This window comes from Schistocerca cancellata, chromosome 12 (genome assembly GCF_023864275.1).
Source record: "Schistocerca cancellata isolate TAMUIC-IGC-003103 chromosome 12, iqSchCanc2.1, whole genome shotgun sequence".
NCBI classification, from domain to species: domain Eukaryota; kingdom Metazoa; phylum Arthropoda; class Insecta; order Orthoptera; family Acrididae; genus Schistocerca; species Schistocerca cancellata.
In genome coordinates this window covers 61,349,266-61,367,955 of record NC_064637.1, presented here as the reverse complement: position 1 = coordinate 61,367,955, position 18,690 = coordinate 61,349,266, and the positions used below count along the sequence as shown (strand labels likewise).

At 44.4% G+C, this 18,690-nt stretch overlaps 1 protein-coding gene across 1 annotated transcript in view; it reads left to right on the top strand.

Annotated features, from left to right (window-relative positions):
- Positions 1-18,690, top strand: part of LOC126109719 (Y+L amino acid transporter 2) — a 92,767-nt gene that overhangs the window by 39,613 nt on the left and 34,464 nt on the right. Inside the window, exons 5-6 of the mRNA XM_049914773.1 lie at positions 18,052-18,177; positions 18,271-18,370. Coding sequence (XP_049770730.1) covers positions 18,052-18,177; positions 18,271-18,370 — 226 coding nt within the window. The remainder of the gene's footprint in view (positions 1-18,051; positions 18,178-18,270; positions 18,371-18,690) is intronic.

The window sequence follows — 18,690 nt, the reverse complement described above, 5'->3', positions numbered from 1 at the left end:
TTTGGCTGACTTGGGGGGCGGGGGGGGGGCAACTGGGAGTGGGTGGGTGTGAGTGACTTAGTAATGGAGTAGTGGGTGTGAGTGAGTTACAGTTAGGACTTCTTGTTGGAGTTTCAGGTGAGTTACATGTCAAAAACAGTGCAAATAAGTTCTCATGCCAAAGTTTTGAGAAAATTGAGGAAGGTAGAATGAGGCAGGTGGGTACCCCATTTTTTCAATCAGTATTTTTAATAAACAGGAACATATTCACATTTTTTTGTACTCTAATAGGAGGATTTTTCCACTAGTTTACGTCTGCATCTACTTTTAGGTACTTCTCTGTTTCATCTTGTGGAAAACTGAATGATCGTCCTTGGTTGTTAGTGGCTGTAAGTAACTAGATACATACATTGACATCATAATCACATGTTCAAAGTGTATAAAAATCTGTAAGATTCACTCACAAAGTAAACACTGCAAAGTAACATGTTATCTATTAAATTGGAAAAAAGAAATTTAAGATGTGAAAATAGTTTAACTTTTGATACAATACGCCATACCCTCAATGGTTGCATGCCACTTGTATCTGATTATAAACCACTGTTTGTCACTACTATAACAGCTGTCTGGGTTTAACTAAATAATGAATTATTCCATATATGTTCCAATACCCATTCATAGTGCCACATTTTCATTATTATTGTGTTTATGTTTCACAAATTATGCCACATGTATTTTGTATAGTCGTGTGCCACATAGCTCTAAATACGTACCCGTCTAAACTTAAAATAGCAGTGATATGGCGACAGTCTCAGAACCATATTGCTATTTTTTCTTTACTTTTTTAAAATGTGGAATAGAGGCAGATGTAGTTTTTCTAGGCAGGAAGATCCAATAATCCACCCATTGTACAGTCTACTAGTACAGGAATTTATTATTATTATTATTATTATTATTATTTCTTTTTCTTTACTTTCTCAGACTGTTAAGTCTGGTTAAAAATGGAACGTGACGCGGACCTTGATCAAGCGTGACTTCCTTGTAACTGTATGGTATATGTTATATTGCATTTAGGAACTTTCGGATAATTGAACATGTATCAATAATTACAGATTTTTGTAGTTGTATATATGTGTTTGGATGTAGCTGTATTGCATTGATGTACTGGTGGATATTGTGAGGTATGACTCCTGTAGTTGATAGTATAATTGGTATAATGTCAACTTTATCCTGATGCCACATGTCCTTGACTTCCTCAGCCAGTTGGATGTATTTTTCAATTTTTTCTCCTGTTTTCTTCTGTATATTTGTTGTGTTGGGTATGGATATTTCAATTAGTTGTGTTAATTTCTTCTTTTTATTGGTGAGTATGTCAGGTTTGTTATGTGGTGTTGTTTTATCTGTAATAATCATTCTGTTCCAGTATAATTTGTATTCATCATTCTCCAGTACATTTTGTGGTGTGTACTTGTATGTGGGAACGTGTTGTTTTATTAGTTTATGTTTTATGGCAAGTTGTTGATGTATTATTTTTGCTACATTGTCATGTCTTCTGGGGTATTCCGTATTTGCTAGTATTGTACATCCGCTTGTGATGTGATCTACTGTTTCTATTTGTTGTTTGCAAAGTCTGCATTTATCTGTTGTGGTATTGGGATCTTTAATAATATGCTTGCTGTAATATCTGGTGTTTATTGTTTGATCCTGTATTGCAATCATGAATCCTTCCGTCTCACTGTATATATTGCCTTTTCTTAGCCATGTGTTGGATGCGTCTTGATCTATGTGTGGCTGTGTTAGATGATACGGGTGCTTGCCATGTACTGTTTTCTTTTTCCAATTTTTATTATTATTATTATTATTATTATTATTGCTATTATTACTATTGTCCAGTCTGTAGTATCCTGTGGTCTAGTCTAGAAATAACTGTATAGACCCTCTGTTAACAATAGTTGAATGATAAGAAACATTTTTCATCAAAATAAAAAAAAAAATTTCTTGTGCCTGTCTAAAGAACACCAGTTGTCGAAGATATCAGCCGGTTGCATTCCCATTAATTATTTGAACAAAATAAAATAGTTAAGTTGGTCAGCAGAGAGTCTTCATACCACAGCTGATAAGATTTCTGTTCATTTTTTCTTTGTTGTCAGCATCTCTCGTAGATCTGAACTACAATAACATACAGTTTTCCACAAATCCCACTGATGTACCTTCACAGAGAAGAAGCAACCTATCACTTTTCCAGTTTTCAAATTGTCGCTGGCTATTGAAATAGTATGATTTGTAAATATGACTTTGAAACAGTCCAAGTGGCTTTTTTATTTAATTCTGATGGCCAATTTTGGTTGAACCGTCTTCATAGAAACTGCTGAATGGAAATGTTGTGTTAGGAATGAAGTAGTGGATATGGAGTCTGAAGGATGTTGGGAAAGGAAGTGTTCATTAGTGCCAAGGTTGTGGACATTAGGGATGTTGGTGTATTTCGAGGTGGTATCAACAGTCAATTAGTAGGAATCCAGGGGAGGTAAAGGGATGGGGGTAATGGAGAGTCGGTTAGTATTTTTGATGTGAGAAGCTAGGTTTTGGGCAACTGGTTTGAGGTGTTGATTGACAAGAGCTGAAATTCTTTCAGTGGGAGCACAACAATCAGCTACAATTGAAGGCCAGGATGGTTTAGAAGATGGGCATTGGGGGATGATGGATTTAGAGAGAGGTTCTGGGATGAGCCTGAGAGTTTCGGTAGGAACTGGAGGTAATATTTGACTTCTGGAATGGTATCGCTATGGCAGAGCATGTAGGTAGATGAGTGAGACAGTTGACGGTGGCCTTCTGTCATATGGTGACGGTGATTCATCATGATAATGGTGAAGCCTGTGCTTGTAGGTAGGATGATTAGGTCAGGTTGTGTATGGAAGCCCTTTCTTCTGCTGGAAGACATTCTTAGGTAGTGACCTGGGGAAGGACAGTGATACACTATGTAGGGGTACAGAGGTAGGGGGGGGGGGGGCGTGAGCGCGTGTGTGCGCGTGCGTGCAAGCGCGCGCACGCATGCTAGCTGGAGAAAAAATTTATTCTGAAAGCTGTTTTGTTTTTGTGTTCCTGTTGATAAGTCATGGCTTCTACTATGATCTCCTTTACTTTGAAATTATTTACAGCCTACCAGAACTTTCCTATTACTCCTGTAATTTACAGTTACTTTGTCTCTCTGTTGTTGTCCATCCACATCTTTCTACTGTGGTTATGCCTCTGTTAAGAACACGTTCACCAGCCCCAATAGATGTGATTATGTGTGTGTTTTGTGACACCCTATAGCACCAGTTGGGGTCGTAATGACTGCATCACACACTATTGTACAAACTACCTGTCCAGCCAATTATAGTTATAATACCCCCTCCTCACACATCGCTACCATCAGAATTTTAAGTCTCATTTTTCATTCCCACGTGTGGTGATAAATTACGTGTGGTCAAACATCCTCATGCCACAAAACTCAGGACAATTGTTTCTTTCCTTTTCACTCCCCAATGTCACACTCTGTTATCCAGTTTCCTTTACAACCACCTAACACTTTCATTTGTCCATTTCTTGCATCATTTCCCTTTCTCCAGCACCATTCCAACCAAAATGGACCCTTGCTCTACCTGCATCAGTACAGAAAAGACTCTTCTTTCCCTAGATAAATTCTAGTCCCACATCCTGTTCCTCAAGTGCTGCCTAAGCTGTGGAATCTACCCACGCCCTCCCCACCCCAATGGCCTAACCATAAAAATTGTCTTTCTGGATCTACTCTCTTTCACAACAGTCTTCATCTTTTCAGATTTTATCTTCCAGAAACCGACTACTACAGGAAACCAGGCATTCTAAAACCACCTCTGCAGGATGCTGTTACTATGCTGTCCTAACTATGTACACCACATCTCCAAAATTGAATCCCTTTCCTTCCAATGTGTGAAGGAGTATTCAGGACACTACCTCCATAAATTGTCCAAGTGACATCCATTTCCCATCTTCGAGCACCATTACTTGTCAACACCTTTCCTCCTACTTCCTCTAAAACTCACTTCCCACACTCCACAAAATGCAGAACCCAAACAAATCCCAGACACTTCTTTATCACTAATCTCTCAACCAAAGCCAACCTAACCCTACATTTAACCTTTCCTCTCCTAGTTCATACCTCCATCCAGTTATGATCCCCCTAACTGGGACCCAGGTCACTTCCAGGGATTCCCTATCTCCAGCTTAACCTCACCCTACTTCCCCAGGTCACTTCCTAAAATCAGTAACCTTTCAACACAAGAAAGGGCTGTCATACAGATCTTCAAAACAGATCCTGACCTAAATCATCCTGCTTGCAGACAAAGGCTTTGTCACTATTATGATGAATCGCAGTAACTACCTGACAGAAGGCCTCTGCATCAACTGTCTCACTCATTCACGTACAAGCTCCACCGTAGTGATCCTGTTGTTCCAGAAGTTGTACATTATGTAAAATCCCCACCGACACCTGTAGGTCCAGTGCAGAACCTCTACCCCAAATCCATTTCCCTCCTCCCCCTCCCCCCATGCCCTCCTTCCACATGCTCTACATCTACATTTATACTCCGCAAGCCACCCAACGGTGTGTTGCGGAGGGCACTTTATGTGCCACTGTCATTACCTCCCTTTTCTGTTCCAGTCGCGTATGGTTCGCGGGAAGAACTACTGCCAGAAAACCTCCGTGCACGCTCGAATCTCTCTAATTTTACATTCGTGATCTCCTCGGGAGGTATAAGTAGGGGGAAGCAGTATATTCGATACCTCATCCAGAAACGCACCCTCTCGAAACCTGGCGAGCAAGCTACACCGCGATGCAGAGTCTGCCACTTGCGTTTGCTAAACATCTCCATAACGCTATCACGCTTACCAAATAACCCTGTGATGAAACGCGCCGCTCTTCTTTGGATCTTCTCTATCTCCTCTGTCAACCCGATCTGGTATGGATCCCACACTGATGAGCAATACTTGAGTATAGGTCGAACGAGTGTTTTGTAAGCCACCTTGGACTACATTTTCTAGGGACTCTCCCAATGAATCTCAACCTGGTACCCGCCATACCAACAATTAATTTTATATGATCATTCCACTTCAAATTGTTCCACATGCATACTCCCAGATATTTTACAGGAGTAACTGCTGCCAGTGTTTGTTCCGCTATCATATAATCGTACAATAAAGGATCCTTCTTTCTATGTATTCGCAATACATTAGATTTGTTAAGGGTCAGTTGCCACTCCCTGCATCAAGTGCCTGTCTGCTGCAGATCTTCCGGCATTTCGCTACAATTTTCTAATGCTGCAACTTCTCTGTTTACTACAGCATCATCCGCGAAAAGCCGCACGGAACTTCCGACACTATCTACTAGGTCATTTTTATATATTGTGAGAAGCAATGGTCCCAAAACACTCCCATGTGGCACGCCAGATGTTACTTTAACGTCTGTAGACGTCTCTCCATTGATAACAACATGCTGTGTTCTGTTTGCTAAAAACTCTTCAATCCAGCCACACAGCTGGTCTGATATTCCGTAGGCTCTTACTTTGTTTATCAGGCGACAGTGTGGAACTGTATCGAACGCCTTCCGGAAGTCAAGAAAAATAGCATCTACCTGGGAGCCTGTATCTAATATTTTCTGGGTCTCATGAACAAATAAAGCGAGTTGTGTCTCACACGATCGCTGTTTCTGGAATCCATGTTGATTCCTACAGAGTAGATTCTGGGTTTCCAAAAACGACATGATACTCGAGCTAAAGACATGTTCTAAAATTTTACAACAGATCGACGTCAGAGATATAGGTCTATAGTTTTGCACATCTGCTCGACGACCCTTCTTGAAGACTGGGACTACCTGTGCTCTTTTCCAATCATTTGGAACCTTCTGTTCCTCTAGAGACTTGCGGTACACGGCTGTTAGAAGGGGGGCAAGTTCTTTCGCGTACTCTGTGTAGAATCGAATTGGTATCCCGTCAGGTCCAGTGGACTTTCCTCTGTTGAGTGATTCCAGTTGCTTTTCTATTCCTTGGACACTTATTTCAATGTCAGCCATTTTTACGTTTGTGCAAGGATTTAGATAAGGAACTGCAGTGCGGTCTTCCTTTGTGAAACAGCTTTGGAAAAAGGTGTTTAGTATTTCAGCTTTACGCGTGTCATCATCTGTTTCAATGCCATCATCATCCCGGAGTGTCTGGATATGCTGTTTCGAGCCACTTACTGATTTAACGTAAGACCAGAACTTCCTAGGATTTTCTGTCAAGTCGGTACATAGAATTTTACTTTCGAATTCACTGAACGCTTCACACATAGCCCTCCTTATGCTAAGTTTGACATCGTTTAGCTTCTGTTTGTGTGAGAGGTTTTGCCTGCATTTAAACTTGGAGTGAAGCTCTCTTTGCTTTCGCAGTAGTTTCCTAACTTTGTTGTTGAACCACGGTGGGTTTTTCCCATCCCTCACAGTTTTACTCAGCACATACCTGTCTAAAACGCATTTTATGATTGCCTTGAACTTTTTCCATAAACACTCAACATTGTCAGTGTCGGAACAGAAATTTTCGTTTTGATCTGTTAGGTAGTGTGAAATTTGCCTTCTATTACTCTTGCTAAACACATAAACTTTCCTCCCTTTTTTTATATTCCTATTAACTTCCATAATCAGGGATGCTGCAACGGCCTTATGATCACTGATTCCCTGTTCTGTGCTTACAGATTCATATTCTTGAGGGGGGGGGAAAAAAAACCTTGTTTCACAAAGCTACTAGCATCCAGCACACATTAGTCTATTGATTGTTCATATGAGTTTGAAACGCATCCCTGTTGATTTTTGAAAACATTTTAAGTCAATTTCTGAATGAATCGTAAGTTGATTTGTGAATGTGTGCATAGTGTACATGATGTCTCTGCCAGGGGAATCCTCGTCGCATGTAGAAACAAACTTTCGTACATACAAAAGGGGCTATACGAGCTGAGCGGAGTTAAGGCCGAACAGATGAATGCCAACTGCTGCCTGATTGTGTGGTTGATTGGGTTTGTGAATGATGTGCGTTGTTATAATTACTAGCGAAATCCATAGATTCAGACTATAGGAGTGGAAATAAACGAATAACTAGTAAGAAAGATTATATACTACCTTCTTGGTGCATCCAAGAAAATGAAATTTTGACTGAAATTTTTGGCCATATTGCTATACTAGCAAGGGCCAGTTGTACAGTCCCCGGCTAGCAGCCACTTTAAGTTATATTGTGGAAGAAGCATGGAAAACGCGTTGTACGGACATGTAACAACGCCTAACAGGAGAATAATCACACAAAACAAGAAATTGTTCGCTGATATGGAATAAAGAGTGTAAATTTTCTGAAGAGTTCTTTTTTTTTATTTTTTTATTTAAAAAGGACAGGAAGTCAAACTGGCAGACTGTAAGGAGGAGAGGCACCACAGGACATTTTGAGTTCCACTGTTCTGAATATGGTTTGATGGCTTCCATTACAAAATATACACGTTTCAGTTCCACAGAGCGAAATACAGTGATGTGCGGTAGAAGAGTGCTGTGTGAGGAGGCGTGGCACTGCACTTTGGCACACTTACGACCAAGTAACATTTCTTACGTTCCCTCGAGCACATATGTTTTATGCATCAGGCTCTTCAGAAAGATGTGTGCTACAAAATGAATATATTTTTGAAAATTAGATTTTTTAAATCTTTGACGTGCTATCTCAAATGCTCAAGGGAGTGGCGGGGTATTGCCCCGGTTCAGAAATACCGTAGATCAGGAGCCGGTACGCAGAGCAGTCGGAGTTATACTGGGGAAGTGGGTATTCACCACGTGACCCGTGTTTACATTTAGTGATTTTGCTGTTTCCTCTTCATTTGCAGCTCTCACGTCAAATGAAAACAAAACAGATTTCTGTGGCCGGGAGCTATCAAGTGAATTAAAATACATTCACATAATTACGGAAGGCTGAAATGTATTATTAGTTGCAGATTTTATTTTATTTGCACCTTCCTGACAGTCAAGCATTGTCTTGCAGAACAATGAAGTTATTTTTGTCCGTTTGCTAGAGAAATTTTCTTTTATTAATCTTTTCCGCTGAGGCAGACAATATATTTAAAATGAAGTGTTTAATTCCACACACTATTGCTGCATTTCAAGTGCTCGTTTTCAACGCCTTGCATGTATGGCATTATGCCATAATAAAAACCAAACATTAGATAACGCAGTACTAGTACTCCAAGAAAGTTTGCATCTCGAAAACCACATTGAAAAGCTTAATATCAGGTCGTGGCCTACTTCACTGTGAATCTGGACATATGAATGTGCACTTTAAATGTGCACGTTTTATTATGTGCCACGAAATTCCGATGTTCTTGGAGTATCCTCTGATGTCTTGTTTCTTTTATAACATAATGTAAGATTTTTTAATGTTTTACTTTTATGAACATACGGGCTCCCTACGACATGGTAGCTGCGCAAGCGTGGTGGTGCCTGTCATCTGGCGCTCTGTAGCAACTGCAGAAACGAACCTATTTCTAACAGGTTGTGGGAAAATATTCCGAATGGTGGTTTGAAAAGCGTTACCATCAAAGTAAATTTTCTCTTACGCAAGTTGAGCTATGTGCGAGAATGTACGATGAATTTCTTAAATCACAGAGAGTTTGACTCTCATTTAAAAATCAACTCTTTGATGACGAGCCATTTAGATGAATTTTGAGCCCAGAAGATCAGACATTTATGTCATTCTTAAATTTTACTGGCACATTTGTGTAATATATCTTAAATTGTGATACGCGCATAAAAGACCAGCATTGCATGTGAAAGCTTAGGTTCTCTTGCAGCGTATTAATCTTATAGACCAATATTATATTTGAAAGCTTTGTGTTTCATGTAGTGACACTATGTTTATTAATTTAAACCATTAACTTTTTCTGCTTGTGTGTTCGCGCTACTTAGCAGTGATGTTGCTATTGGCTGACTACATCACGTGTTCTAAGCTCTGAATACCAGCTGTCATCAGCTGGCGAGATCATGTGACACGAGCTATGACTGGCTTACAAAAGCGTATCGCAATCTCGATTTCAATGCTTTGGAAAGTAAGATGCGGTCTTTGGTGGAATTCGAATTTATACTTTTGTAATACAAAAATATGCAGCGTACATGTTGCTGCACATCAAAGATTTTTCGAAAACGTCTGGTCTTACGTTAAATCAGTAAGTGGCTCGAAACAGCATATCCAGACACTCCGGGATGATGATGGCATTGAAACAGATGATGACACGCGTAAAGCTGAAATACTAAACACCTTTTTCCAAAGCTGTTTCACAAAGGAAGACCGCACTGCAGTTCCTTATCTAAATCCTTGCACAAACGTAAAAATGGCTGACATTGAAATAAGTGTCCAAGGAATAGAAAAGCAACTGGAATCACTCAACAGAGGAAAGTCCACTGGACCTGACGGGATACCAATTCGATTCTACACAGAGTACGCGAAAGAACTTGCCCCCCTTCTAACAGCCGTGTACCGCAAGTCTCTAGAGGAACAGAAGGTTCCAAATGATTGGAAAAGAGCACAGGTAGTCCCAGTCTTCAAGAAGGGTCGTCGAGCAGATGCGCAAAACTATAGACCTATATCTCTGACGTCGATCTGTTGTAAAATTTTAGAACATGTCTTTAGCTCGAGTATCATGTCGTTTTTGGAAACTCAGAATCTACTATGTAGGAATCAACATGGATTCCGGAAACAGCGATCGTGTGAAACCCAACTCGCTTTATTTGTTCATGAGACCCAGAAAATATTAGATACAGGCTCCCAGGTAGATGCTATTTTTCTTGACTTCCGGAAGGCGTTCGATACAGTTCCGCACTGTCGCCTGATAAACAAAGTAAGAGCCTACGGAATATCAGACCAGCTGTGTGGCTGGATTGAAGAGTTTTTAGCAAACAGAACACAGCATGTTGTTATCAACGGAGAGACGTCTACAGACATTAAAGTAACCTCTGGCGTGCCACAGGGGAGTGTTTTGGGACCATTGCTTTTCACAATATATATAAATGACCTAGTAGATAGTGTCGGAAGTTCCATGCGGCTTTTCGCGGATGATGCTGTAGTATACAGAGAAGTTGCAGCATTAGAAAATTGTAGCGAAATGCCGGAAGATCTGCAGCGGATAGGCACTTGATGCAGGGAGTGGCAACTGACCCTTAATATAGACAAATGTAATGTATTGCGAATACATAGAAAGAAGGATCCTTTATTGTATGATTATATGATAGCGGAACAAACACTGGTAGCAGTTACTACTGTAAAATATCTGGGAGTATGCGTGCGGAACGATTTGAAGTGGAATGATCATATAAAATTAATTGTTGGTAAGGCGGGTACCAGGTTGAGATTCATTGGGAGAGTCCTTAGAAAATTTAGTCCATCAACAAAGGAGGTGGCTTACAAAACACTCGTTCGACCTATACTTGAGTATTGCTCATCAGTGTGGGATCCGTACCAGATCGGGTTGACGGAGGAGATAGAGAAGATCCAAAGAAGAGCGGCGCGTTTCGTCACAGGGTTATTTGGTAACCGTGATAGCGTTACGGAGATGTTTAACAAACTCAAGTGGCAGACTCTGCAAGAGAGGCGCTCTGCATCGCGGTGTAGCTTGCTCGCCAGGTTTCGAGAGGGTGCGTTTCTGGATGAGGTATCGAATATATTGCTTCCCCCTACTTATACCTCCCGAGGAGATCACGAATGTAAAATTAGGGAGATTAGAGCGCGCACAGAGGCTTTCAGACAGTCGTTCTTCCCGCGAACCATACGCGACTGGAACAGGAAAGGGAGATAATGACAGTGGCACGTAAAGTGCCTTCCGCCACACACCGTTGGGTGGCTTGCGGAGTATAAATGTAGATGTAGATGTAGATGAAAGGGCACGGCCGACTTCCTTCCCAATCCTTCCCTAATCCGATGAGACCGATGACCACGCTGTCTGGTCTCCTTCCTCAAACCAACCAACACTGTGGTTAGTTTTCTAAAGCGCCGGGAAATTCTACACCCGTGTATAAAACCATAATCATTCAAAGGACTGATAAGTTATACAGTTCCGAGAGAAAATATACTGTCAGTTAACAGGGAAAAAGTATGTTTTCACCTGGGAGAAAGTGTATTTTTAACTGGGAAATCCGGGAATTTTTTTTCCTTGGTCGCGTATACACCCTGTCCTTTCTTCTGGGCACATTCCTGTGCTCCTTTCAGCCACCTGTCTCTCGATCTTCCTCTTGGTCTCTTTCCTCCCAGTTTCATCTTGTGTATCCTCCTGGGTATCCTCTTCTCCTCAATTCTCTTAACGTGCCCATACCATCTCAGCCTTGATTTCTCTATCTCCTCCTGTAGTGATTCCACCTTCATTAACTCTCTGATCCTCTCATTTCTTAACCTTTCTATCTTTGTCACTCCAATACTGTTTCTCAAGAATTTCATCTCACCAACTTGTACTTTGCTTTTTTTTCCTCTTCCTTTCATAACCCAGGTTCTGATGCGTATGTCAGGATCAGGACATAGTGTGACCAGTATGTAACCTTTTTACTGATTTGGGGTACATCCTTGCTCGTTTATTTCTCGTGTCAATTTTTCCATCTTCCTGTATCAGGCTTATTAGGTACTTGAAACTCTCCACTCTCCTTAATTGTTCCCCCACCGATTGTTATTTCAGTTGTTCCTCTCTCCATCTTTCTTGTTGTGATAATCATCTCACTCTTACTTATACTAAATTTCATCCATATTCTTTTACTGTTCGTTCCCATACGTCCAACTGGTCTTGTATATAAACAAATTCCTGGTACAGCCATGGACATCCACTTAGCACCCTCATATGCCAACCTTTTTATGGCCCATATAGGTGAAACCTGACTAGCCTCCAAAAAAACCCAGATCCCTGATCGGGTTCAGGCCCAATATGGATCCTTCCACCACCAGCTTTCCTGAACTATACTGATGGGAATTATCTGTTCAATACAACATTTGGTTCTTTTAGCTTTCTGCCTACACTCTCCATTAAACCACTGCCCTACACCATCCACCCAACAGTTTCTCCATCCTTCATCCTGTCACCCATCACCACTGGTTCCAGTACCCACATGTAATGTGCATAGTACATGCCTCTTCCATCCCTCCCTTCTGCATTTCTAATCGACAAACCAGCTGCCTCACTTTGAGCTGCTAGCTACTTACCCCCGACCACTCTCCCTCTCCCCCTCCCTCTCCCCCTCCCTCTCCCCCTCCCTCTCCCCCTCCCTCTCCCCCTCCCTCTCCCCCTCCCCGCTCTCCCCCTCCCCGCTCTCCCCCTCCCCGCTCTCCCCCTCCCCGCTCTCCCCCTCCCCGCTCTCCCCCTCCCCGCTCTCCCCCTCCCCGCTCTCCCCCTCCCCGCTCTCCCCCTCCCCGCTCTCCCCCTCCCCGCTCTCCCCCTCCCCGCTCTCCCCCTCCCCGCTCTCCCCCTCCCCGCTCTCCCCCTCCCCGCTCTCCCCCTCCCCGCTCTCCCCCTCCCCGCTCTCCCCCTCCCCGCTCTCCCCCTCCCCGCTCTCCCCCTCCCCGCTCTCCCCCTCCCCGCTCTCCCCCTCCCCGCTCTCCCCCTCCCCGCTCTCCCCCTCCCCGCTCTCCCCCTCCCCGCTCTCCCCCTCCCCGCTCTCCCCCCTCCCCGCTCTCCCCCTCCCCGCTCTCCCCCTCCCCGCTCTCCCCCCCTCCCCGCTCTCCCCCCCTCCCCGCTCTCCCCCCCTCCCCGCTCTCCCCCCCTCCCCGCTCTCCCCCCTCCCCGCTCTCCCCCCCTCCCCGCTCTCCCCCCCTCCCCGCTCTCCCCCCCTCCCCGCTCTCCCCCCCCGCCCCCGCTCTCCCCCCGCCCCCGCTCTCCCCCCCGCCCCCGCTCTCCACCCCCGCCCCCGCTCTCCACCCCCGCCCCCGCTCTCCCCCCCGCACCCGCTCCCCCCCCGCCCCCGCTCTCCCCCCCCCGCCCCCGCTCTCCCCCCCCCGCCCCCGCTCTCCCCCCCCGCCCCCGCTCTCCCCCCCGCCCTCGCTCTCCCCCCCCGCCCTCGCTCTCCCCCCCGCCCTCGCTCTCCCCCCCGCCCTCGCTCTCCCCCCCGCCCTCGCTCTCCCCCCCCGCCCTCGCTCTCCCCCCCCGCCCTCGCTCTCCCCCCCCGCCCTCGCTCTCCCCCTCCCTCCCGCCCTCTCCCCCTCCCTCCCTCTCCCCCCCCCCCTCCCTCCCTCTCCCCCCCCTCCCTCCCTCCCTCTCCCCCCCTCCCTCCCTCCCTCTCCCCCTCCCTCCCTCCCTCTCCCCCTCCCTCCCTCCCGCCCTCTCCCCCTCCCTCCCGCCCTCTCCCCCTCCCTCCCGCCCTCTCCCCCTCCCTCCCTCTCCCCCCCCTCCCTCCCTCCCTCTCCCCCCCTCCCTCCCTCCCTCTCCCCCCCTCCCTCCCTCCCTCTCCCCCTCCCTCCCTCCCTCCCTCTCCCCCTCCCTCCCTCCCTCTCCCCCTCCCTCCCTCCCTCCCTCTCCCCCTCCCTCTCCCCCTCCCTCCCTCCCTCTCCCCCTCCCTCCCTCCCTCTCCCCCTCCTATCCCCACCCCACTCTGGTCCATGGATGTCGCCCACCTGATTCCCGCCCTTGGGCGGGTTTACTGGTTGGGCTCCGCCTTGCGTCTCTTTGCCATGATTTTCAGCTTCCTTCTTTGTCCTGTCTTCCTCGCTCCCTCCCCTCCACCCCCCCTTGGTGGTTAGTTCCTTGGCCTCGACTTCGGATGGATCTCCGCCAAGGTCCGAAAGTTTCCATCCCCCCTAATGGTGTTCCATTCCTTTTTCCGCCGAATTTTATGGGAGTTTCGGGATGCTGTTGTTTTTTACACTGATAGCTCTAAATCTACTGATCATGTGGGATATGCCTTCACGTCCTCTGTTGGAATGGAAAATTATCTGCTGCCCCCTACATGTGGTGTGTTTACTGCGGAATTGATGGCAATTTCCCAGTCCCTTAACTTTATTAAACAGTCCCAACACAACCGTGTTTTGTTACGTACGGACTCAATGAGTGGCCTTCTGGCTACTGACCAGTGTTTTTCGTGCCATCCCTTGGTCTCTGCCATCCAAGACCATCTCGCTGATATTCGCCGTGCTGCTTGTTCCGTTGACTTCCTTTGGGTCCCTGGCCATGTGGGTATCCCTGGTAATGAGCTCGCTGATCGTTTGGCTGGGGAGGCAGTCACTTATCCCCCCATTTTCTGTAACCCCTCCTGCCCCAGATTTACGGCTTCACATCAAATTCCACTTTGCACAATCATGGGCCAACTCTTGGGAGGCTACTTCCCTGTCTAATAAAACTCGTGCGGTTAAGGTGACACCAGACTCGTAGTGTTCTTCCTTTCACCTATCCTGAAAGGACTCGACCACACTGTGTTGTCTCTGCATTGGCCATACCAGGCTGACCCGTGGTTTTCTTTTGCGTGATGAGCCACCCCCACTTAGTGGTAGTGGAGCCTTCCAGTCAGTAGCCCACATTTTGGTTGAATGCCCCCTTCTTTTGGCTCTGCATGCTAATTACAGGCTCCCCCGCGCTTTACCTTTGATGTTGGCTGACGATTCCCGGATGGTCGCCCTGGTTCTCTGTTTCCTCCAGTAAAGTGGTTTTTATTCTCAGTTTTAAGGTTTTTAATCTCTCTCTGGTGTTGGGGCAGGGCGGTGAGTGTTGGGGTATCTCCCACTGTAAGCCGTATTTGGAGATTACCGACTCTCCTCCCTGACCGCGATCCTCTTTTCTCCCCTTTTACTCTGTTTTTATCATTTTTTAGGATTGGTTAGTCTCCTTTTCTCATATGCACTTCTACATTCTAGCGGTTGCACCTTTTAAGTCTGCTTCAGTGGTGGGATATCTCCTGCCTCTATCATAGCGTTGGGTTCTCTTTCTTGCTGACTTACCTCATTTTGTTTTTACCATTATCAACATGACTGCCCTTTTACATTTTTAGGCTTTTCCCTTTTATCGTTCTGACTTTTCTGAGATATCACACTATCGGAATAGACCATATTTGAAACAAGGGACTGATGTCCTTGCTGTTTGGTCCCTTCAACCCCAACCAACCCACTCTGGTCTACCTGCAAAACTGCAGCCCCAGCATTGTGTGTCCAGCAGGCTCTGTGTAGGAGCACATACTTACACGTGATTTGTTGTTGTTGGTGGTGGTGGTGGTGGTGGTGGTGGTGGTGGTGGTGGTGGTGGTGGTGGTGCGCGAGTGAATGTGAGTGCGCGCGCGCGCGCTTTTGTGTGTGTGTGTGTGTGTGTGTGTGTGTGTGTGTGTGTGTGTGTGTGTGTGTGTGTGTGTGTGCTGGGTATAAAAATAAACATTCAGTAGGTGACAGCAGACTGAGCAGGGTGCTCCTTCAAAACGGGTGCAGCTCATACTGTGCTGAGAATGAGAATGTATTTCTACACAGAGCCTGCAGGAGCCTGTACTAGACTTACCAAATTCTGTTGCAACCTCCCCCCCCCCCCCCCTTTCTTCCCGTTCTCCCTCACTTTTTTTCACATTGTCTTCTGCATACTAGCAAAATTACGTGTGGACAAATAAATACATGGCTGGAAATCAAAACAGGCAAAGACACATGCAATCGAAGTTGTATAAGACCATGGGCAGCTCTACGTTATGGTGTGGAAGTAAGCTGTGGATGACGCGTAAACAGAGAGTAGAATTCAGGCACCAGAAATGGGATTTCTCACTGCAGTAGAGTGGCTTAGTACATTAGATGGAGTTAAGCCTGATGATTTGCGAGTAAATTAAATGTCCAGTTGTGAAAACTTACGTATCCTGGAAAGGACCTCCAACTTCTTGTATGTACTTTAACTGAGAGGTCTTTTCAGACAGTTTGGACTATTCCTATTGCTTTCCACCTGGAGGAAACATGTAAGGCTAATTAAAAGTTGCTCCTATGAATGTGAAGCAAGTTATCTGCATTTCACCTCTCAGGCAGGCAAATTTCAAATCAGAAGTCACATTCAGAGGCCAAGTTTTGCAATACAGCAATACACTTCCTGTCAAATGTTGCTGCTAAATTCAACATGAGAAATAATGTTCTTCAAAAAATGTGCTGGCACCTCATGTCTAGCTAATGCTACAATACTATTGTTCAACATAGATCAATAGTGTTCACACTGAGAAGCTAGATGTACAGCTCATCCAGACAGTATAAATAATTAGAGGCTATGGAATTCCTGTCAGACTCTATAATGAATTTGTGGCTGAATTAGCCCTCTTATAACTAGAATGTACCGTAGATACCTCAAACAGAAAACCATATCCAGTAATGGGAAGAAAGCACAGGTCACACGTGACAGCAAGAATGGTGGCAGAAATGATCCCCAAAACTGAGGTCCTATATCCGTGACATCGAATTGTCGTGGATCTATGTCTACATCTACATGGGATACTCTGCAAATCACACTTAAGTGCCTGGCAGAGGGTTCATCGAACCATCTTCAAAGTAAATCTCTATTATTCCACTACTGAACAGCGTGCAGACAGACACCTATATCTTTCTGTGTGAATGCTGATTTCCCTTATTGTATTGTGACGATCATTTCTCCATATGTAGGGAAAGTTGGTAACTGAAATTTTGTGAGAAGATTCCACTGCAGCAAAAAACACCTTTGTTTTAATGATGTCCACACCGAATCCTGTATCACATCTGTGACACTCTCTCTCCTATTTCAGGATAGTAAAAAATGTGTTGCCCTTCTTTGAATTTTCTCAATGTATTCCATTAATCCTATCTGGTGAGGTTCCCACACCGCACAGCCGTAGTCTGAAAGAGGACAGACAGGTCCTGTTACATTTTCTGTCTGTTCTACCAACTAAGCCCAGTCCGTGGTTTGCCTTCCCCACAACATTTTCTATGTGTTCTTTTCAATTTCATTGTAATTGAATTTACGGCGTTTACATTTTACAGATTTATTCTGTAACCAAAGTTTAACGAATTTCTTTCGGCACTTGTGTGGATGACCTCACTCTTTTCCAAATCATTTCGCAATTTGTTTTGATCTTCTGATGACTTTATTAGTCTATAAATGACCGCATCATCTGGAAACAACCTAAGACTACTGCTCAGATTGTCTCTTAAATTGTTTATAAAGATAAGGAACAGTAAAGGACCTGTAACACTATCTTGGGGAACTCCAGAAACCGCTTCTGTTTTACTCGACTTCCCGTCAGTTTCTACTAACTATGACCCCTCTGAGAGGAAGTCATGAAACCAGTCACACAACTGAGATGATATTCCATAAGCATGCAATTTCACTACAAGCCACTTGTATGATACAGTGTCGGAAGCCTTTTGGAAATCTGAAAATACAGAATCAATTTGAAATTCCTTCTCAGTAGCACTCAACGCTTCGTGTATGTAAGGAACTAGTTGTGTTCATAAGAACGAAGTTTTCTAGATGTATGTTGTCTGTGTGTCGGTAGACCGTTTTCTTCGAGGTAATTCATAATGTTCGAACACAATATATGTTCCAAAATCCTGCTGCATATCAATGTTAATAATATTGGCCTATAATTTAATGGTTTACTGCTACTACCTTTTTCGAATATGGGTGTGAACTATGCAACTTTCCAGTCTTAGGGTACAGATTTTTCATCAAGTGAGCAGTTGTATATGATTGTTAAGTATGGAGCTATTGTTTCAGCATACTTTGGAAGGAACCTAATTGGTATACAGTCTGGATCAGAAGACTTGTGTTTAGTACGTGATTTAAGCATACTCTGAACTCGGACATAATGAGCTATCTCCTTACTGGTTTTGAACATTTTGTTCATCATGAGATGGGTGAACTGCATTTATGGGATAAAAATTTGTGATTTGAGATCTTGTATTGTAGCAGTGTAGTATAGAAATTCCTGTAAGACCATAGCTTAGCACTTTCATAATTAGCTATGTCTCAAAAAATGATAGTCACTTCTTAGTATAATTAGCATTTACTATTTCTCAGTATAATTTTTGCTGATATTGAATTGTTATGTGCTTACAGGTTTCCTGACGTTCATGAACTGTTATGATGTCCGCAAGACTAGTCGAATGCAAAACCTGTTTATGTTCACTAAGATTTTGGCACTAGTACTTATTATCATTGCAGGGTTGGCCTATCTTTTTATGGGTAAGTGGGAAGAAAAATGTTCCATATTTTTAGGACGGAATAGTGTTAACAACTGATGTAAACAGTTTGAGCTTTATTTCTGCTTCTTTGCAGGTAACACTGAAAATTTCAATAATCCCTTTGAAGGTTCCCACTCGGATCCGGGCAGGATTGCTGTGTCCATTTATTCTGGTATATTTTCCTACTCTGGATGGTGGGTAATCTGCTTTTTCACTGATCTGTTATTCTAGTGTCTGCATGCTCTAGTTTGGTGTGATGAAGAGGAGAGCAGCGTGTTAAAGATATACAAAGTTGATATACAGTAGAACCTCGCTAATCCGACCTCAGGCAGTCCAGCTCCCCGCTTAGTCTGACCGACCCATTTACGGTGTTTGTTCACATATGTGGGCTGCTGCTGCAGTCAGATCTGGATTTTTCAACAGATCAGTAGGCTGTTGGCCGATGGTAGGTACGGTTTTTTGATTAGTTTTAGTATGAAATAATTTGTTTCTAGCTCCATCAATAAATGGTATG